The sequence below is a fragment of the Squalius cephalus genome, assembly GCF_949319135.1.
Source record: "Squalius cephalus genome assembly, chromosome: 10".
NCBI lineage: Eukaryota > Metazoa > Chordata > Actinopteri > Cypriniformes > Leuciscidae > Squalius > Squalius cephalus.
Window position 1 is genome coordinate 7,228,131 of NC_137131.1, and position 21,353 is coordinate 7,249,483.

Consider the following 21,353-nt stretch of genomic DNA (forward strand, 5'->3'; position numbering starts at 1 on the left):
AAAAAGCAAGAAAATGCAATCCATATACAGTGCAGGAATAGGCGGAAAACCCATAGGCCTAAATGCTTATTTGAAGCCTCCATCTAAAAAATATATATATATTTTGTGTTATTTAAAAAATTCTTGAAAAAAATAAAATAATGATGCATTTTTATAATACTCTATAACATTAAAACAGATTGTGTTTTGTTTTTTAAAAATAGATTTTTTTCTTACTTGATGAAATATTCAAAATAAATTAAGCTTTTTGATTAAATTATGTATTTTTCTCTAAAAACATAAGGTAAGTAGCTACAGTACGTGCTGCACAGCGCCATGAAACTGAGACCGCCTTCAGTGCGCAACGCCCCCTACTCACGGTCCTTTTGCTTAAAAGTTCACTTTTGATTGTTCCCCGTCGTTGTCGGCCAATACAGCGTTAAATTCTGATAGAGCGGTACCAGATTTGATTCAAATCACTGAATAAATCAGAGTAAGTGATAGTGTTACAGCCAACAGTGCAGACCCTCTGCGAAGCCACGATGACCAAGCGCAAAGGAAAAAGTGTCATTAAACAGGACGACAGTTTGCTGCTCTTGGAGACGCCATCTGTAACACCACAGAGGGGATATAAAGAATATGCTGTCCCTGCCATTGTTATCTTTATTTTTGCTGTCGGGGGATCATCGGCACTCTGGTTCTCCATTCAGCAACAGCAAACCATCGACAGTCTGACAGAGACAGTCAATGCAATGCAACTTAGGATAACCAAGTTTCAACAGCAGTTGGGGATGGGTAATGCACAGGTATTTGATTTTGGGATACTCTACAGTTAGTTAACAAGTGTTTTATTTTTTATAAATTAACTTTGAAATGAAAGAAATAAGTTTTCTTACTTTTACGCACAGGAAACAACAATTGTGCGTATTGGAACATTTTGTACTAAGCACATAGTACTTGCTCAAGTTTATATATTATGGTGTAAATGTATATTATTTGTAATTTGATTGTAAAAATACTTAATAACAAGTCTCAATGCATGCCTCATGTGCCCTTTGAATATTCCATTCGCCGAATTGTGTCATGTGGCTCCCAGGCCATTAATAGTCTGTTCTGAGCAGGATCGTGTTTCCTTTTGCCAGGCTGGCTTGTTTAAAGGACTTTATACAAATGGAATCAAAACCAACATGTAAACGTGAAGATATAAATAAACATGCAAATTACTCCAACTGAAAGGTAGTCAGCACTGCATTAATGATCAGAAATGCAATGTATTAATGTACCAATTGTCAAGCAATTTTTCTTTCACTGATGATCATTCGATAACTGCAGTACTAAATGCTGTCAGTTCTCTTTAATAAAGTCTTGTCAACTCTGCTTCCTATAGAAGGTGTACACCATCATGCCATTACATTTGAATGAAGTGCACATTTTCTAAAAATCTAGCCTAAATAATGTTATAGTAAAATATAAAATAATTAGCACTTTAAATTAATAAATTCATTTTAATTGAATTTGAATTAAAGAAAATTTCACAATGTTAAATGTCAGTGGTTTTACAACAACTACACTCAATAGGTGCTTTGTGGAAAACACTCTAGGAAATCTTTCCAGGTCAGTTGGAGGAGCGAGAGGCGGTACACATGCTTTTACAGCTTAAATTTCAATTAAAACCTCATGATGCTTTAAAATGTCAGTCGTGTTGGGCTGTTCAAATGTATTATAATATGATTATAATCCAATTGAAAGTATACATTTTAATTACAGATTTCTTTAAAAACCTTTTTTTAACTCTCTAATCAACTAAAGATCAACACCAGCATTGTTTTTATAATACCTTCCTTATAAAAATTAATAGTAGTGTAATAATTATTAGTAGTGTAACTGGCTGGCAACAGAGTGTCTGAGCCACTTATTAATTCACCTTATTTTTGTATATCCTAAATTATTCACAGTGGCCTTGTATGTAATGATAATCAAATTACTATAACTGTAGATTGAATGTATGATTGATGAATTTTCAGATGCTAGTTGCAATTGTAGATTGACATAACACTGGACTGAACCAACACTAACAGGCAGCTAGGTTAGGCTCAAGAAATGGCTAATTGGATGAAATGTTGTGATGGATAATTGAACTTCATTGAAATTCAAATATGTTGTCTATATATCTAGATTGCCAATGTGGGTGTTTTTGAAGAGCGTCTACAAACACTGGAAGAGGCCTACACACAGGCCCAAAAAAAGGCAGATGTCGCCCTGGCCACCTCAGAAAAAATCAAATCTACTGATCTTCAAAGCCAAGTCTGGTCTCTTCAGTCTGAGATGAATGGCAGACTTTCTGAACTCCAGCAAGAGTTTGTTTCAACTGCAGCGTTGAATGCAGTGGTCAAGAATAAGACTGAAGAGATTGAAACTCTGAAGCAGAGGCTTAATTCTATCCTCACTGCTAACACTGAGGTAGCTGTTACCATTTCTGGGCTAACAGACAATGTTTTGGTCACCAAATCACATCTCGACGAGCAGATGTCTACTGTACAGGGTCTCACATCTGAGTTGGAGGAACAAAGAATGGAACTTAAAAGCTTGAAGGAATATTTTGTTAGAAACAAGAAGGCTCTTGAAAGGAACAGACAAGAGGTGATGGACATCAAGTGAGTAGGGGTTTTGTGGGATCATATATAATGGAATTCTCTTTAGCATTTTGGGTCTAATCAATTTGGTGTTGTTACTGATACTGATTATTCATAATTCATCTTTATTTGGTCTCACTACCAGGGATCTGCTGGAGATGGAACATACAAGAAGATCCCAAGCTCTTGAAGAGCAGCTTGTGGCTGTCCGTAGGAGTCTGGAGGACCATCAGAAGAGTACTCACAGCCTTCACTCTCACCTTGCTTCCCAGCTTGAGATCGTCCAGAATCAGGTATAGTACTTACGGTTTCGTTTTCTCCATATGTGATCATTTGGGCATTTTGCACAATGTTCTTTATGTATTTCAGGTGGTATCTGAAAGCCAGCAGCCCAGTTCAGAGGAAAATATTCCAGTAGAAACCCAGCAAGTGGAGAGAGCAGCAACTCAGGAGGAAGTTCCAATCAAGGATCAAAAGGATCAAACCGTTACTGAGGAGGAAACTGTAGCCGAGGAGGTTCATGTTGAAGAAGGGGAGCAAGTGGTACCTGAGGAGAAAGAGCCAGATGAGGTTCATGTTGAAGAAGGGGAGCAAGTGGTACCTGAGGAGAAAGAGCCAGATGAGGTTCATGTTGAAGAAGGGGAGCAAGTGGTACCTGAGGAGAAAGAGCCAGATGTGGTTCATGTTGAAGAAGGGGAGCAAGTGGTACCTGTGGAGAAAGAGCCAGATGAGGTTCATGTTGAAGAAGGGGAGCAAGTCATACCTGAGGAGAAAGAGCCAGATGAGGAGGATCAGTTCCACAGAGAAGAACCTGCTGAAGAGGAAGCCGGTGTGAAGAAAATTCCAGAGGAAGCTGAAGTAAAAAGAGATGCATCTGAGGAGCAAGTAGTAACTGAAGAGGATGAACAAGCTGATGAGGTTCCATTCCACAAGGAAGAAGTTGAGGAGGAAGCAGTTACTCAACAAGATGAAATACCTGAGGAGCTGCAGGAATCTGACGAGGAGGAACCAGAGGAGGAGGTTCAAGTCCTGGGGGAAGAAGAAGTTTTTGAGAAGCAAGTAGTAACTGAGGAGAATGCGAAACACGAGGAAGTTCAGATCAAGGATGGAGATGCTTTTGAGGAGCAAGCACTAACTGAGACGGATGAAATAACTGAGGAGATTCCAATCCAAGAAGAAGAAACTGTCATGGAGCAAACAGAAAGCATTCCTTCTGAGGAAGACCCAACTTCCACAGAGGAGAAGATGGAAATTGAGGCAAGTATGGCCGAGGCTGTGGAGAACTTCTCACAAGATCATGCGGTTGAAGATATCAGTCAGGTGGAGACACCACAGGAGCCACTAGATGAAACTGTGAATCAGAAAGACTTTGAAGAAGATGTGCCAGACTCTGAGGAGGAAGAAGAACCTGCTGAAGAAGAACTAGATGAAAAAGACATTTCAGCCAATGAAAGTTACTAAGATAACGATTCAAAATAAAAGACTTTTTCTGAGGACTTTAAATGATCCCAATTCCCCACTGAATTACGTGAAACATGATACTTCACATTTGTTGAAATGTTCCTCAGTCTTACTTTGTACTCAAAAGTGAACTTTGAACCTAGCAGCGATTTTTCAAATACAGTGATGGATTTGGTTTTTTAGTGATATCTTGAATTGCTCCGTTTACACTGAAAATGTAGAGAGGGTTGATATTGTTTTACTAGGTTACACATTTAAATAATTGCATTTCATACAGTGGTTTGCCAGCTCACTAACCTCAGGAGTGTCACTTAAATAAAACTGCTTTTTATGTTTTTTACTATTTCCATTTCCCTCCCTCTCTTCTGCTGTTTAGTTGTCAGTTGAAATGGGACACGTGCTGTGTGTGTGTGTTTATTTGCAGCTCTTAGGTCAGGGGTTCAGGAATGTGGCGCTGATCTTGGGCACTGGGGACATGTGTGTCCCATTTGTAACTTTAGTGCTGATTTAACCTGAAAGATGAGATGTGTTGTGCCCTTAAGCAAACCACAATTCATGTTGAAACTGAAATGAAATGAAACATTTTGATTATCTACAGTTGAACAGGAATAGAAGTGATAAATGAGAATACACCAAGATTTAAGAATAATACCAAAAGGGTATGCATAATATGCCTGCAAGATTAATCTAATCAGCCTGACTTTTCTGTCTGTTTCACCCTGTTTTCTTCCTTTTTGGTCTTTGAGGCTACAGGGGTTGAAGTGGAGAGAAGTTCTTGCTTCTCTGCACACTTCTGTTTTAATGTACACTCTATGTATGTGACTGTGTTTCTTGGAAAGCAGCCTAGAAAGGGTCCCTCTTTTTTTGTTTTGGAGAAAGGGCTGCCTTCAGCCGGAAAGTGTCCATAAACGGACTTGTCTCACATTCTATAAGAATGTAATGTATATTCTCATTGGTTGGCTGTTACACTCCCCTGAACCCTGTATAAATGCTGATGTTTGCAAGTAAAAGCAGAGAAGGTCGGTGAACACTAATTGGCTTCATGTTCCTGACTCTCCCAGGCCTGTAATTCTTTTCAATCCATGAAAAAGGAAAAAGACTGAGAATGAGGCATGAGGAACTATAAATAGAGATAAAATATTTTAACAATGCCTTAATACTTTAAATATGAATAAAAACAAATTAGAAGTTTAGCAACAACAGCTGTGACAACATTACAGTGATCTAATCCTTCAAATAATGCTTTTTTGTGTATTGGAATATATTTGGGTCTAAGAAGCAATAGCAAAATAACAAGTCTGCTTCTAATATATGCATTTAATATAGCAAATACAGTATTTTTTGCAATGCACATATATACATAAAACATACAATATTATGGGAAAGGCAGAATTTGAAGGCAAATTTCCTCAGGTTAGAAACTTGATTTTTAAAATTTGTTTTATTGAATCAACTTACAGCCAGTGAGTGAAGTGAACCATATTCTGATTATCTTCAATTGAGATTATCATAACATTATTTTAAAATTATCTTAATGACACTAAAATAAAATGTTTCATGAAATGATTTATTTTCTTTATCCTTCGAGAAATATGACCCGGACATGTTTTTGACAGGCTTCGTGGCATCCTTCAATGTCGAGACTTTTATTATGAAAAATAATGGCCGCCCTTGTTGTCCGCTTCATAATTCAGTTCGCTTGTAATGTGTAATGCGGGAAGGTGTGAGAGAGAGGGGTTCACTGTCTCCTCGTGCCTCAGTCTTCCCCGCACTGAAACTTATTAATGATACCAGGGGGGTTACAGTCACCTCGGGGGGTTTCTGCAGTCCGAAGCAAGTCAGCTTTCTATCTGTTATTGGGGAATGAACGACGAGAAAAGCCCGGATAACGGCAAGAGAAACTCTGGGTATACCAGGTAAAAATGAACCACTCACCGGCTTTTAGCTCAGAAATGACCATGACAAATAGATTCGTTTTTATTATTTTGTAATATTTGTTTTAAAGGCAAGACATACAGAACCCGTGTTTCCTGCCTTCCAACACACTTTAAATGTAACGTTAGAACATTCGAATTACTAAAATCGATCCTTCGAATCACTGTCTAAAGACTGGCACGTCTTCTGAACGAATCTGAACAGATTTTAAAATACCAGGCATCATACACCTGCCGACTTTGTAAATGGTTACAGAGGAAAAACTACGCATCATACAAAACGACTGTGGACACACACCACCAAGTTAGTGATGGGGAGTCGACTCCAAAAGAGTCGATTCATCGACCTCGATTCTTAAAGGGCTAGCTCACCAAAAATGTAAAAAAAAATATTTCATTATTTACTCACCCTCAAGCCATCATAGGTGTATATGACTTTCTTCTTTTAGCAAAACACAATTGGAGTTATATTAAAAAACATACTGGCTTTATAATTGGAGTGGAGCCTGAGTTTTTGAAACTCTAAAAAGTGCATCATCCATCCATCATAAAAGTAATCCATACAGCTCCAGTGGGGTAATAAAGGCCTTCTGAAGCGAAGTGATGCGCTTTTGTAAGAAAAATATCCATATTTATAACTTTATAAACTATAATCACTGGCTTCCGGTAACGGTCGTATTCGAGTCTAGCTCCGGCCGAAGAGTGATCTCTGACCCCGACACATGATACACCTAGGATGGCTTGAAGGTGAGTAAATTATATGATCGTGTCGGAGTCGACTCCAGCACAGGAATCGATTCTCATTAATCAATAAACTAATTCAATTTAAATAAATACGTTTTAGAAAAAAATTAAAAAAAAAAAAAAAAAGAAAGAAACGCCTCTTAGGTAAAAAAAAGGTCTAAACTAATCTCATCATTAGTATGACTGTATAATTCGAATTGTTGAATCACTGTCTACATCGAGCAGTCAAATTAAGGATGTCCAAAATGCAGCTCACTAGGTTTTAAGACAAAAAATGTGATTTTATATGATTATACAATACATACGTCTCTAGATACGACCCTGAATCTTGTTATTTTGATAAATTACTTTTACTTAAGCTTGTACTGTTATTGTTTAACACAGGGTAGCAATGCATACCTAGTTGTGTGAAACTGACAGAAGTATCTTACCTGAAAAACCAACACATTTAGAGTCTGATACTGTAACATCCTTCTCCATGTGTTTTTATGTTCCTTATGTTTATGTTCACAGTATTGAGCAAATGCTGGCTGTGAACCCCGGGAAGACGCCCATCAGTCTGCTGCAGGAATATGGAACGCGGATAGGCAAGACTCCAGTGTACGACCTGCTTAAGGCTGAGGGTCAGGCCCACCAGCCCAACTTCACCTTCCGTGTGTCTGTGGGCGACATCAGCTGCACCGGCCAGGGTCCCAGCAAGAAAGCTGCCAAGCACAAAGCTGCCGAAGCTGCCCTGAAAATGCTGAAAGGAGGAATGCTGGGAGGGATCGAAGGAAATGGGATGGAGGGAGAAGGGTTTGTCGGAATTGATATGGAGGGAGAATGGTAAAGATATGATTCTGTGCTTGGAGTCCATTTGAACAGAAACGGCATTACATTTGGCATACTCTTAAATTTGGTTTCTCTCTTTGCGTCGTGTTTTAGCTCTCAGTCAGAGATGAAATCATCCAACTCAACACAGCAAGCTGAGTGCAATCCAGTTGGAGCTTTGCAGGTGAGCGATCATGATCAAGATCCTTGGCCTTCACTGAACTGCAGATTTAGTATGTGCTTTGTACTTCATAGACTACAAGTCAAAGGAAAGAGGCCTGTGTGTGCTGCTTTTTGATGTAGCAATTAAGCATGCATAATATATTGACTGATATTCGTGTTTTTTAATTATGAGCGTCAACCACTTTAGGCCAATATTGGAAGCAGATAAAATAAATATGTTGTTGATCAGCCATAAAAAATAATGGCAAATAAAATGCAATTTCCACAGGAACTAGTAGTGCAGAAAGGCTGGCGTTTACCCGAGTACACAGTCACACAAGAATCTGGACCTGCGCACCGGAAAGAATTTACAATGACCTGCAGGGTGGAGAGATTTGTTGAGATAGGTACGTAATTTTTTTTCTAAATTTCTAAATATGCAACCCATTCAAAGGAATTGTGGAATTTAATTGTGTTACATTGTTTTGAAGGAAGTGGCACGTCAAAAAAGCTTGCTAAAAGAAATGCAGCGGCAAAGATGCTCTCTCGTATCCATGATGTACCGGTGGACATGCGTAGCAGCCATGAGGCCGAAGCAGAAGAAGACACCTTCAATACGGTAAGATGGGGATTATGCTGTAGTCTCAATTTCAGTGTGGTTTCAAGAATTTGCCTGTTTAAAAATGCATCTTCTTTCAACAGCAAATGGGCGGCAGACTAGAGGGAGGGAAGTCTAAAGGTCTCGGCTGCACGTGGGACTCTCTGCGGAACTCCGCTGGAGAGAAAATCCTACAGTTGCGCTGCCATCCTCTCGGCCAGCCCGACACCAATGAATCCAATTTCTGTTCTCTGCTGAATGACCTTTCTGAGGAACAACGCTTTGATGTCAGCTACCTGGACATAGGTGAGATACAAGGGTGCTTTTAAACCACTAACTTCTTTGCTCATGTGAATAAGCAAAACGAGAGCCAGCCTTAGTGCTTGCTCAGATTCTGAAGATGGATGTCTTTTAGAAATGTAAAATCTTGTTTGTACTTTATTTGTTCACTCAGAGGAGCGCAGTTTGAGCGGCCTTTACCAGTGTCTGGTGGAGTTGTCCACACAGCCGATCACCGTCTGCCACGGATTTGCCTCCAGCCTGGATGCGGCACGTGCCAGCGCTGCCCACAATGCCCTTCAGTACCTCAAGATCATGGCAGGGGGGAAATAAGCCAGAGCAACAGCTCACCTGTAACTTTTTGTTTCCCAGGGTAAAATAGGAAAATCAGGTGAATTTAAGTTTTACTCTTCTACCACCAGTTCTGTGACGGGGTAGAATGCACTGTTTGCTTGACACAGTAGATGCACTACAATGGTCTGTTGAGTCCCAGTTGGAGGACGTACTGATTGCATCGTTTTCTCCTTGAATATGACACACAAAAAAGTCTACCCTTGCTCCACAGTGTCTCCAAACAAAGACTGGGTACACTGTTCATTTGAAACCTGAGGACAATTTTACACAAATAATTTGCCCAGAAGTCTTCAACTTTTAACTTTCCCTCTGATTTTCGTTTTTCATTTAAATTATGGCATAGATACTGTATGAACTTGATTAAACTAAAATAGTTGGCATGATTTTTTTTTTTTTTTTACTTTGTAAATATTTGACTTTTGTATATTTTAGTTTAGTAATAGAAGTTATTCCTTAACATTTATTTTGTCTCGTAGAATAAATTTGTAAAATAAAGTCTTTTTCTCTCCGCCATTGAAGATATATAATTTTTAATATGAGCCTGACAGTTTGTGGTAAATATCTACCTCTGTGTAATTGTTTCTGCCTCCCAGGCTTCATCATTACATTTGGACTGGCAAAGATTGAACTCTGTAATTTTCATATTCAGTATAATAGAATTGATGACCAACAGTAGTACTGTGACAACATATGTAATTTGTAACAAATTGGTTAATCTGTAATCTATTGGATATTTTATCTTGAACAATAAACTTGAAATTGACATTATCTTTTGTATTGATTGTGGCATTTAGTCATTTAGCAAATTCAATTAATCCTAGACAACAGTATATTACTAGAAAGTGTGTACTAGAATGTGGTCCTGTTGTAATTACTTAAAGGAGAAGTTCACTTTTAAAATGAAAATTCTGTCATCATATACTCACCCTCATGTTGTTTCAAAGCTGTATGAATTTCTTTCTTCTGCTGAACAGAAAGGAAGATATTTAGAAGAATATCAGTAACCAGACAGTTTTTGGGTCCCAATGACTTCCATAGTATTTTTTTTTCCTACTATGGAAGTCAATGGGACCCAAAAACTGTCTGGTTACTGATATTCTTCTAAATATCTTCCTTTCTGTTCAGCAGAAGAAAGAAATTCATACAGCTTTGAAACAACATGAGGGTGAGTATATGATGACAGAATTTTCATTTTAAAAGTGAACTTCTCCTTTAACAAGCTTTATTGCACCACAAGGGGGCAGTAGAGATGACTTTCAATGTCTGCAATGTAACCTGAAGAAGAATGTTCATGCTAATACACCATTTGATTGGACATGCTGCTACAAACTGAAACCGCTTGTTTTGTGTTCACATATTTGTGTAGAGTTTCAGGACTTGGCTTTAATGACAGCTGTTTTGAACAAGTTTGGGTAAAGTGAGTTTCAAAATGTTAGTATTCAAATAAGTAACTTTGGGGGGGTTTATGGGTAATCCTCAACTTGTCTGATAACACACCAGCAGACCAAAACTCATAATTCAAATAAATTATTTATTACTATTGAGTAATTACAAATAAAGGCAACATGTACTGCCGCTCACTCATATGAAGAATAAGACCAAAAAGTGCACAGAGTGAAAAGCCAAACACAAATATAGCTAGTTAAAAAACAGAAGTTAATATTCATCACTGTAGGCTGTTGGTTTACACGTTCAAGTCAACATGAAAGCAACATTAATGCATGCTCCAGGGGCCAGTTGCATGTCTTAAGAACTATTATGATACTAGCAGTTAGTAATCTTACTTTTCAGATTCAAATAAGACCAGTCTAATTTTTCATGTATCAGACATAAAAAAAGTTAGATCACCCAATACTTTTACACATTTAAACATTGATCAGCAAACATAAACAGAAGCTTAAAGGAATAGTTCACCCAAAAATGAAAATTCTGTCATAATTTATCCTCAAGTTGTTCCAAACCTTTTCTGCTGAACACAAAATAAGCTATTTTAGAAGCTATTTTGTGTTCTGATGATGGAACGACGTGGGTGAGTAATTAATGACAGAAGTTTAAAAATGAAAAAAAAAAAAATGAGATGACTAACTTTTAAGATTAGTCTAGCGGTTTGTGCAACCGGCCACTGTCTTATTGTGCATGGTTCATCTGTACAGGATATTCCAATGAAAAAGTAAATCCAATAAATTCCTGATGGATAAAACCACTTAGAAAAATGTGTTTGCAAACACCATTTCACGTTGACTTAAAAGGTATTAGTAGACACACTTTGTGCTTCTTCATCAAGTTTTGATGTTATGTTTTCTCTGGGGTGAAGAGGGAATGGTGCACATCCTCTTCAGCATATCCACTGCTGTCTGACTGAAAACTGTCCCCTCGCAGAGGCGACGCTGGGAAAGAGAAATGTTAAATGTGTAAGAAAACTGATGAATTTAGGCAATCAAGGCACCCAGACAGCAACACAGTGTCAGTCCAGATCCGGCCCACATCTGGTACGCGTGGAATCCACTATGTTGCTGTCTGGGCACCCAATTCTTTTTCAACTGTTTCTGTGAACAAAAATGATAGTTTGCAGATATTCTTGCTACTTCCTGTTAGGTTGTTTCCCCATGAAATGTTTTAGCGATAAGGCAGACAAGATAAGCTGGACCAAATTCTTGCATTTCACTGCAATGTGTTTTTAACAAGTCAGCACAACACCTCCCTTTCTCACCACATCAACACATGCTGCTTTCTGTGAACTTGTAAGGGTGATTTTGCTTATTTTGGTGATAACACTGCATGGCTGATATTCAGTTGACTTGGTTTTACTTAACTGAAAAATAATTAGTCAAATTAGTGGCTAAATTTCACCTCACATATTCTACTCATGTTACTTACATTTGGAATGCTGTGCCGAAACAGACAATGTGACTGTGGAGCAGAATTCTGATGAAGTGGCTTCCTCTTCCTCTGCACTGTGAACCTGAATTGAAACCCTATACTTAATGATAACACCACAACAGTATAGACAACTAGATGTTTACATTGGCAGAGGATAATGTCAGTGCTGTTTTCCTTAAATAAACTCTTGCTAAGGTGTTCTTTATGGCTTTTAAATTCCTGACCTGAAGTAAGAGCAACAGTAAAAGTGTAAAAAAGTAATGGTACAAAAGCTTGCAGCATTAAAAATAGCAACAAGCTGCATTATAATCTCTATGCAGAGGAGGGACACGAAGAGGAAGTTTGGAGGTGAATTCGTCAATAAAGAGTTGAGTAATATTCTGTTAATGACGTCTTATGGGAGAACTCGTGTGGGCAAGCTTTTGCTCTTGCCATAAAAATGCATTAGAATGATAGGAGATATCATACCTCTTCCAGTTCAAAGGAGTTGCCTTGTTTGCTCAGGTTTAGTGGTTTTACTGGGCTTAGGTACCTCTTGATGTTGGATGAACACTGCTCCTGTGTGTCTCTGTTGGGGAGGGTTGTGTCGTCCTCCCATCCAGTGACTGTGATCTGACATAACGACTTGTGCAAATTCATTGCGTTAGATTGTCTTTCATAAGATTTATTTGTCGTCTGGTGCGCAAAAGGTGAGTCTTTGGCATCCATACTATTTGTCTGTAAGCAGCGGTAAGGTGCCTGATTGACACATTCAACAACCTGAGGACATATGATATCATGAGTAATGATAGGAACAGGTTTCACAGTAACGTCGGATCTATTCGAGTGAAGAGAAGGCAGGGAACCACCTTTGGACTCCATGTCTGTTTTTGGCTCCTGGCAAGGTGTACACTCTGCTAATGTATCCCTGAGGTTGTGTATGTTTTCATTTGTTGTCGTCTCGGATAGTGGATGACAAGGTATAGGCTCAAAATAATCAGTCCTTTCAGTGTTTTCCTCATATATCTTCTCCTCAAGTTCTTTCTTGCTCTCTACAAACCAGTCCAAGTCTTGTTCCAAATCATCTACTTCCATTTGAAGGCATAAATCTTGGTCGTTAGCATCGTCATTTTCTGCACTCTTCTCAATTACACCTGACAGACTATATTTACGCTTACGAGGTGAATTGCTTGGTGACGTGGAGTCCGAGCCACGGGATCCCGTGTACAAGCACATCTTGGAGATAGTGTCTTTTAGTCTTTCAACAGGAGAGCGCGGTTCACTGCGGACACTGGTTCGAGACATGGTCCTCTCCACGATTGGGGAGCTGAAGGTTAACTGGGGTGGCGCAAGCTTCTGAAGTGGCGTTCGGGACACGTGGGAGTACAGCGAATAGAAAGCGTTGGCCATTGCCGTCAATGCCTCTACTTGTCGGAAACGACCTGTGCCAAAACAAGATGAGCGGATGTGACAATGTCTCTAAAGGTGTAGTAGGAGCAACATTCTGTAACTCTGTGATTCCTTACTTGCTAATGAAAGACAAGGGTCTTCCTGGCGTATCCTGGTGAGTTGGGATTCAAGGAACAGACGGAAATTGATGCCTCTGAGCTGGGACGGAAAGTTGAAGAAACGGACTGGGATGCGGGCAGTCACCTGTGGTTCCTCGCAACCGAAACCCAGCTGGAAAAGGGTCTCTTCTGCATCTTCGGCACGCATCTGGAGGACCTCAGACACACTGGGGGATTTTTTTAGACATCATGAAAAGCAAAAGATATTTTTTAAAAAGTATGTGAGAGAACTGTGGTTCAGGTAGACATGCACGGAATCTATGCCCACGGAATTCCAGTGCCTGTCATTCACAGAGTTCTACACATTCTTCATCCCTTGCATGTTTATTTGCTGGATAATTTGCACAATTACACGATGCAGATACAAACAGGAGTGTAATATGTCAGTCCAAGGAATTTTGTTTATGTGAGAAATGAACAATTCAGAAAATGTGAAAAAATAATCAGTTTCAGGGTTGGCCTTATCAGCATAAATTTACTACTTAATTATGTATCACTCTGCATTTGCAACCACTTTTTTGAGTTTTTCCAAAACCATTTACAGTTTATCTTCATCAGAAGAACAAATCAATCTTAAGCATGAAAACAAAATGCACAGTGGAGGAAATCGTTTTGCTTATTCCTTGTCAGGCACTATAACCTTCATCCAATAGGCCAGCTAAATGAGGTATTATTTGGTCCATTGACTGCCTTAGCCATGCCCTTACCTGGAAGCAGTCCTGCTGGTAGTGGTTGAGAAGGCACTGGATGCGACACTCTGGCCCATGTTGAACAATGGCAGGTTAAGCTTCTGTTGAGGAGTGCTGTTGATACACAAATAATCAATGTAAATACATTGAAAGAAGGGATTTAGAAGCATAAACGAGAAACCATGAGCCAGAGAATAAAGGTGGTGAGTCAATGGTGTGGCAAAGTCAACCTGTTTCTCACCTAAAATGTGGCGCACCTGATGCAGCATATAATGCATTGGCTGTGAAATAAATAATAGCAGGTATAAGTGAAGGAAAGAAAATTACTATGTACAATACCCCTCAAATGTTTGGGTTCACATTTTTTTTCTGAAATTAATACTGAATAATTAATGCTGAATATTTCATACATATTCCCATCATACATTTTAAAATATATTACAATTTTTTATAAATATTAATATTAAATTGTAAAAGTTTTTAATAATATTTCCCCAGTTTTTACTGTATTTTTGATCAAATACATGCAGCCTTGGTGAGCAGAAGTCTTCTTTCAAAAACATTTAAAAAATCTTCAACTTCAGACTTCTGGCAGTGTATAGCTTAAAATAAACACACTCCTGTCCCAAAAGACCATTTATTCATCACTTCCTGTATCTGGCCTTGTGCATGTGTTACTTTCCGAATGTAGGCCTAGAAATTTTGTAAGAGTGGCTCATTATAATAAACAAGATGTGCTGGCGAGTGAGGGGAGGTCCGCTCTAAAACATAAATGTAGTGCTGCTTTGTACAGTATACAATCACTGCCATCAGACCGACTATGAGACCCTTACTGACAAGTACAAGGAAGTCACTCAAGAAAGATGGTTTGACATTACAAAGAACCCAATTATTCAAAATGTATTTAGGCGGCACAGGGGTCTGGCACAAAATTGCCTTTAATTAGCAGTTAGCCAATATGTTATGGAATATAATGCATCGAGGGTTGCTAACCAAAATAAATTCTATGAATATAGAGTTCAGTTTATGTGAAACTGTTAGTCATTCAGCAGACATTTTTAGAAGAGAACTGCTCATTAAATGTGATGTGTGTGTTCTTTTACACTGTTAAAACACTTCCAGCTGTCATTATACCTGAGTTACTGTTGCTATTGTGTTGCTTCTACTCACCTTCTGCACCCAGACTCAGATCATCCTCAAAACTGGTGCCTGTCCTCAAAGGGCCTGTAGGGTTACATTAGACAATTTTAGGAGGATTTAGACGTGTCGCACTGGTAAGCCTGCACAGAATCGGCACCTGCCGAGGTCTCCAAAAAGCACAGATTTCTGCAAAATTCTAATGGACATCGTTCATTATTTAAAGCTGTACACATCCCGCACCTCTTGCGTGTTTGTTTTTAACATATTTTTGCTAATTTGATCATGTTTTTATATGAATTTGATCTATTTTAATACAGTCAAATAATTTGGATTTTACTGTACAATCATCCTGTAAAATGTGGAAAAAAGTGTAGAGTATGTACATTATGAGGACCCAATGTCCTTATCATAATGTATTGTGTATTCAGGTTTTAGGCCACGCCCCCTACATTATAAAGACATGCAGATGTCTTCATAATTCAATTCGCTAAATAAACATACAAAAAAATATATATATAAATGTAAAAATGCAGAAAATATTCTGTGACGGTTATGTTTATGGCTAGGTGATAGAGAATATCATTAGCTCAGTATAAAAACTATTACACCTATGGAATGTCCTCATAATGATAGGTGTACCAACGTGTGTACAGATTCTGTGCAGGCCTACTCGACATATGTAAAAATGACATATTTTGTAATTCTGCTCTTGGATGTGCAGGTTTTGTAGTCAAGAACTACTTTTTCAAAGAAAAAGCCAACAACTTGTTTCGCCTTCAACCTACCTGTTGTTAGGTGACTGCTTTTGGCAGGACTGGCTTCATTCCTACAGATAAGATGGAGAAAAGAAAACCGAAAGAGAGCGAGAGAGAGAGAGAGAATTCACTTTTATCAAGTCTGAATAAGCACAGGTCTGTGGGCGGGTTGTGGGCATGCAGAAAAATACTGTGATAAAAATAGAAACAGACACGCACATAAGACGTATTTCAATCCTTGTGGCAGTATGTACCGGTAGCCCTTATTAAACAAATGTCAGAATGATAGATTATTAGATCTTTTGCTGCTTGTTACAGAGACAAAAGTCGCTTTCCAAGCTCTGTGTTGTCTCGCATCTGACTACTGCTGCTGTGAATGTGATTAGATATCCTATTTAATTTACAGGCTTTGCAGAATATAATTCAATTACCTAAATTATGTGCATTTAATGTTAAAAAGTTATTTCCATTCCTAATAGATTGGAAAAAAATGTGTTGATCCTTATTCTTGGAAACACTTTCTTTGTGGCTTCTCTAGGAACTTGCAAAGCCTAAACAGTGAGAAACAATGGCAATAATGTCAAGTTTTTCTGCGGTTTCCTGATCCAGAAAAAAAAAAAAACAAGGAAAACAGATTCTACCTCAGCACAATCTATAAATAGAGAAAAACAATGTAATTCAAATATTTTTCCACTAAAAGCTTTCAGGTGAAGGTACCTTGTGGAAACATGGTCTTTGACCCTCAGAGGTTGTTAATGTTTTTTTGTTTTTTTAACCTTCATGACCGTCAGCAAACAAGTTCAAGAACATATTGTGGTTTTCCATTCACTTGCTGTTATTGTATTACAATTGAATCACAATGACTGTCTTTTATAGAAAGACACACAAACACTCACCCACAACCTTGGAGCCAGGTTTCAATCTTTCCTGCAGAGCATCCTGTGGAAACAAAATAAAGACGCACATAGCGATCTTAGCCTGTCTGTTTGAGGATGGGTGTGTGTGAGAGAGAGAGAGAGAGAGAGAGAGAGAGAGAGAGAGAGAGAGAGAGAGAGAGAGAGAGAGAGAGAGAGAGAGAGAGAGAGAGAGAGAGAGGTGTAAATGAGCTTTCTGGTTTTGGAGTTTATCTGGTGGCAACCATGTTCTGTTTGTGGTCTATCCTTTATCTCTCACAGTAGCAGTTATAATGTGGCTTCATTTAGAAGTGGCATAATTCAAAGTAGCTGCAATACAATTTTATTAACATTTGAATGCCAAATAACCTCCTGATCTATTGCTGCACATCTGATAATGTTTTGCTTATTACCAAGTAAAGCATACAGTTGTCCCAAAAAGTATATTTGGACTGCATGACTATATCAGGCCAAGTGGTGTTTTAGTTAAATAAATATAGCACAAGTGCAATTTTCAAGCAAAGCATTTCACTAATGAAATAATTTTCACTAAAACACACAAAAGTAAAGCCTTCTAAACACTTAATCGCCCTGGTTGCATGTAGTTTTGAATTACTTGGTTAAGAAGAAATGAGATATGCAGCTTCTTTCCATATTATAGAGCTATTGAGACAGCTGAATGTTAAACATTAACCTGGTGCTCACCATCCACAAAGACGTCATCTTGGAGAGAGAAATGAGGCTGCTGTTCTGCTGTTGGGCTGCGGTGTTCTGCATCTCTTACGGTAAACTTGCGGCGGCTGCTGCTGCTGCTGAGCGCCCACGCCTGTCGCCTCTCCATTTTCGAAGGACTCTCCATCTCTGTGGCCACCTGCCATGAGAAAGCACTTTTTACAGGATCATTTAACAAAAAAAATGGGAAAATGTTGCAGATGGTTTTGAAGTAAAATATATGCAGCAAAACAGACAAAAATAAAACCAGAAACAAATATAGAAATCACCAAATGGTCCGATTCTGTGTAAACTTTGTTCAAAATAAAAATAAAAATATTACATTTTTATTTGTAGGCTTTAGCACTTTTCACAATTCACATGTTTCAAAGCAGCTTTACAGAAAATCGTGATGTTGATGTGTATAATAGCCTACATTAGTGCTAGATTAATCGTAGAGATAGAACTTTCACATTCTTTCCAGGACTGTCATTTAAAATTAATAATCACAAATTAAGTTTACTTTTATACCTCAAAAATTTAGACCAACATCTTAAACTATAATCATCAGTAGCGTGGAGGTCATGTATAGACCTTATTCACAGCAGCGCCATCTTTGATTTTTAACAATAATGAAAGGCTGTGAGGGATAGACGTAGGCCTACATCTCTTCAGAGGGTTGTGCTGTTTTTTGTGTGTGTGTTTCTAGATTGTTCTGCTGACAAAACACTGAAAAAATATATTTCCAAAGAATTTCAGTAAACAAAAAACTCCAGACAATATAAGCTGTGGAAAATTACAAGTGATCTATGAGCTTTATGCTGCTTTTTTTTACAACGGATGCCATTGAAAACACAGTAAAGTTAAGTATATCTAGCAATGATTCATCTTTGAAATATGTATAGTAAAAATGATTTTTTTTTTAAAGTCATGTTTATGTTTGGCCAATATTTGTGAAAAAGATCCTGACGAAAAGTCTTCAAACGCTGTTGCTACGGTTACATGTGAACGTCTATAGCATCTATGTATAAGGTATATAGACCTTATTCAAAGCAGCGCCATCTTTGAATGAAAGTGAGGCTGTGAGGGATAGACATGCATCTCTTAAGAGTGTTGTACTGTTATTTAATGCGTTTTTAATGCTGACGAAACACTGCAAAAATATCGTTCCATGAAACTTCAGTAGACATAAAACTCCAGACATCATGAGCTGAGGAAAACATGAGTATAAATATAAGTATAAGTGATTTAGGAGTTTTATAGGCTACAGTTTTGTTTTCGTTTGTTTTGTTTTTTTACAGCGGATGCCATTGAAAGCATCGCTTTCATACTCATGGCGCTGTTCTGAATAAGGTCCATAGATGAAAATCATAGACTGTAAAAAAAATTCAAATGAAAAAAGTGAAAATAAACTAATTAGGCTATCTAAAAGACTTTTAAATCAAAAATTACAATTCTGTCATATGGCAGTGTTTTGTCAGACAATATGTTTGTGAGCTGCTATACGGTTACGGTTCCCCGCATCTTTATACCGAAGGTGATAATACGCAAAACTGAGACACCGCCTACCTACCTATATCATATAGGCTATGTAAAAATATTACTTTAAAACACCCTTCCTGGTTCAAGCCTAAATTAAGCGTCATACAAACCCTGCATAATGTTCTTTCTCAACCTCTCCATTCGCACTCTGATTTACATAAAGACAGCTTGCGTTATAAAGGAAATCACGCGCAAGCAGAAATAGCGTTCGATAGAGGAACACCACATTTCCATATCACTTTCACATAAGATAACGTGATATTATTTATAAGTGGATTATGAGTAGTCTGAAGTGCCTTAAACACACACAGAGAGAGAGAGAGAGAGAGAGAGAGAGAGAGAGAGAGAGAGAGAATACGGAAGTTTATAGTTAGTCTTTTCTAAATGATGGTTTCCATTGCGCATCAAGCCTACCTTAAAAAGTGCCTCGATCAGTCCATTCTCATGGCAACGACATAATTCACCGCTCTGATGTCCTGCATCCCGCTCACACTCTCATCTTAAAGGATGTCCATCGCAGAGGTATAACAGAAGGCAGATTGAGAGCCATGGTCGATTGAGCCGCCAACGCAAACTTTCATGACGCGCTGTTAGCTAACTGACGGAAGCGGTAGGAGGAAGATGTGCTGAGAAGAATAGAAAGAGTACTCTGTTGTGGCCACACACTGGTGTAGGAAATACTGTTACACACCATTTACAGAACGAGTTTTATCGATTGAAGCATAGCAGACATGTGCATGATAAAATCGAGGCATAAAGGCACAGTGTCTGAAATGTCTACTTTCAATTAAAACGCCACTTGTTTGTATCAGTTTTCTGTTTGATCTGTTTTTGTCATAGGCTGTCTGTTAGTGTGGATTTGTGAAGCGTATGTGTGACATTGGCATGCTTTACTGTAAAATAAGTGTTAGATTTGAAGATATCAGTGACACTGCCAGTAAACTGCAACTGACACAGCTAACTTTAACCGTTAGGCACCATCAAAACTGGCAATTCGTCTTTTATGGAATATTGCATTATTAATTATTTTTCCATGCATATCAATTAATGTGCCCTCGCAACCCTACCTTCTCCTATTATAAAAAAAAAATGTAAAAAAAAAATAGGCAAGGTATCCTGCTTGCTCTCTTCCACTGTCGCCCATGTCTTTTTTCTTTTTTTTTTTTGCAATATTAAAATATACAATCTTGTGTGTTTTTTAAACTTTGAGGAGGCAACTTTGATATTTCAAAAGAGTGGAGTGGGTAGAGGGAAAGGACAGGGAAGCGGTGAAGAGCGGAGGAGGGAAAAGAGATGGAGAGAAAGAGCAAAGATGTAGGATGAGGAGCGAGTGAGAGTGGTAGGCATTGAAAGAGCGAGAGGAGAAGTGAGCATGCAGGAACGGTGGAAGAGGAGAGTTGAGAGGGAGCGAGACTGAAGAGGCTCAAATGGGATAAGAGCTACTCTGATCATGTTATGAAACACAGAACAGAGGGTTCATCCTAATGTGAGCAGACCAGTCTGGCCACAATTTTATCAAAAAAGAAGAGGAATGTCATAAGTATGCCACGGCCAAGAAAAGAATCTGTGTAAAAAGTTTCATAACACAGTAAATGTTCAATAAATTAAGAGGCTAGACAGCTAAAATGTTTTAAGACTGTTCGGTAAAATCTGTAAATGATGCTGCATATATATTACCCTTTAAAAGTTATTTAAAAATAATAATAATAATACTTTTATTCAGCAATGAGGCATTAAATTGGTCAAACGTGGCGGTAAAGACACCCATTAAAGATTTCTATTGCAAATAAATAGATTTTTTTTCTTTCACATTTTCCACAAAAAGTCATTTTCAGCATTGAAACTAAAAAATTTTATGTATTTTTGAACCAATAAATGCAGCCTTGGTAAGCATATGAAACTTCATTAAAAACATTGAAAAATCTTACCAAACCCATACTTTTGAGGAGTGTATTTAAAAAAAATAAAAAATAAAAATAATACAATTTAACTTTTTAGCTGGTTTGACAAAGTTTGAGTCTTTATTCAAACATCTGGATATCCATTTTCTGTTTAGTAGTTAATCTCATGGTAAGTCATATCTTTGGGATATTGAAGGTAAAAAGAAATAGCAAAGATAGTGTTTGCAACAATGAACTGTCAAGAGAAAAACTGAAGAGCACAAGCAATAGCACTTTCTTGCAGTAAATGTGTATTTAAACACTAGGTGTCAGTATGTGTTCACTTGTAATCAATGAGGTTT

General features: G+C 38.1%; 3 protein-coding genes across 4 annotated transcripts; 2 read left to right on the plus strand and 1 right to left on the minus strand.

Moving 5' to 3' along the window:
* Positions 1-345: 345 nt before the first annotated feature.
* LOC307165631 (uncharacterized protein) lies at positions 346-4,416 on the plus strand. The gene is made up of 4 exons (XM_079883462.1): positions 346-785; positions 2,155-2,633; positions 2,758-2,905; positions 2,982-4,416. Exons 1-4 carry the CDS (start codon positions 522-524, stop codon positions 4,071-4,073), a joined length of 1,983 nt encoding a protein of 660 aa, XP_079739588.1. The 5' UTR covers positions 346-521; the 3' UTR covers positions 4,074-4,416.
* A 1,349-nt stretch (positions 4,417-5,765) lies between these two features.
* On the plus strand, positions 5,766-9,722 carry tarbp2 (TAR (HIV) RNA binding protein 2). The gene is made up of 7 exons (XM_079883599.1): positions 5,766-5,989; positions 7,265-7,576; positions 7,676-7,745; positions 8,013-8,130; positions 8,215-8,342; positions 8,426-8,627; positions 8,776-9,722. Exons 1-7 carry the CDS (start codon positions 5,937-5,939, stop codon positions 8,931-8,933), a joined length of 1,041 nt encoding a protein of 346 aa, XP_079739725.1. The 5' UTR covers positions 5,766-5,936; the 3' UTR covers positions 8,934-9,722.
* Positions 9,723-10,466: 744 nt separating this feature from the next.
* tespa1 (thymocyte expressed, positive selection associated 1) lies at positions 10,467-19,720 on the minus strand. 2 transcript variants are annotated; one of them, XR_013822613.1, is made up of 12 exons: positions 19,526-19,720; positions 17,564-17,729; positions 16,862-16,904; positions 15,996-16,036; positions 15,241-15,294; positions 14,312-14,351; positions 14,089-14,184; positions 13,340-13,548; positions 12,683-13,255; positions 12,303-12,593; positions 11,832-11,916; positions 10,467-11,341 (listed from the first exon to the last, which is right to left on the minus strand). XR_013822613.1 is itself a non-coding variant. In XM_079884478.1 (11 exons), exons 2-11 carry the CDS (start codon positions 17,715-17,717, stop codon positions 11,247-11,249), a joined length of 1,770 nt encoding a protein of 589 aa, XP_079740604.1. In that variant the 5' UTR covers positions 17,718-17,729; positions 19,526-19,720; the 3' UTR covers positions 10,467-11,246. The 2 variants fall into 2 exon arrangements, 1 of the variants encoding a protein (XP_079740604.1); XM_079884478.1 differs by having other exon boundaries at positions 12,303-13,255.
* Positions 19,721-21,353: the final 1,633 nt, after the last annotated feature.

Excerpts from the sequence above, each read along its gene's own strand:
- LOC307165631 (XM_079883462.1), top strand. The coding sequence starts at position 522 with ATGACCAAGCGCAAAGGAAAAAGTGTCATTAAACAGGACGACAGTTTG. Across the intron at positions 786-2,154 it reads TGGGGATGGGTAATGCACAG|ATTGCCAATGTGGGTGTTTT; the intron begins GTATTTGATTTT and ends CTATATATCTAG. Across the intron at positions 2,906-2,981 it reads TTGAGATCGTCCAGAATCAG|GTGGTATCTGAAAGCCAGCA; the intron begins GTATAGTACTTA and ends TATGTATTTCAG.
- tarbp2 (XM_079883599.1), top strand. The coding sequence starts at position 5,937 with ATGAACGACGAGAAAAGCCCGGATAACGGCAAGAGAAACTCTGGGTAT. Across the intron at positions 8,131-8,214 it reads GGAGAGATTTGTTGAGATAG|GAAGTGGCACGTCAAAAAAG; the intron begins GTACGTAATTTT and ends ATTGTTTTGAAG. Across the intron at positions 8,628-8,775 it reads TGTCAGCTACCTGGACATAG|AGGAGCGCAGTTTGAGCGGC; the intron begins GTGAGATACAAG and ends TTGTTCACTCAG.
- tespa1 (XM_079884478.1), bottom strand. The coding sequence starts at position 17,717 with ATGGAGAGTCCTTCGAAAATGGAGAGGCGACAGGCGTGGGCGCTCAGC. Across the intron at positions 14,352-15,240 it reads TCTGAGTCTGGGTGCAGAAG|CCAATGCATTATATGCTGCA; the intron begins GTGAGTAGAAGC and ends TTTATTTCACAG. Across the intron at positions 13,549-14,088 it reads ACCAGCAGGACTGCTTCCAG|TGTGTCTGAGGTCCTCCAGA; the intron begins GTAAGGGCATGG and ends AAAATCCCCCAG.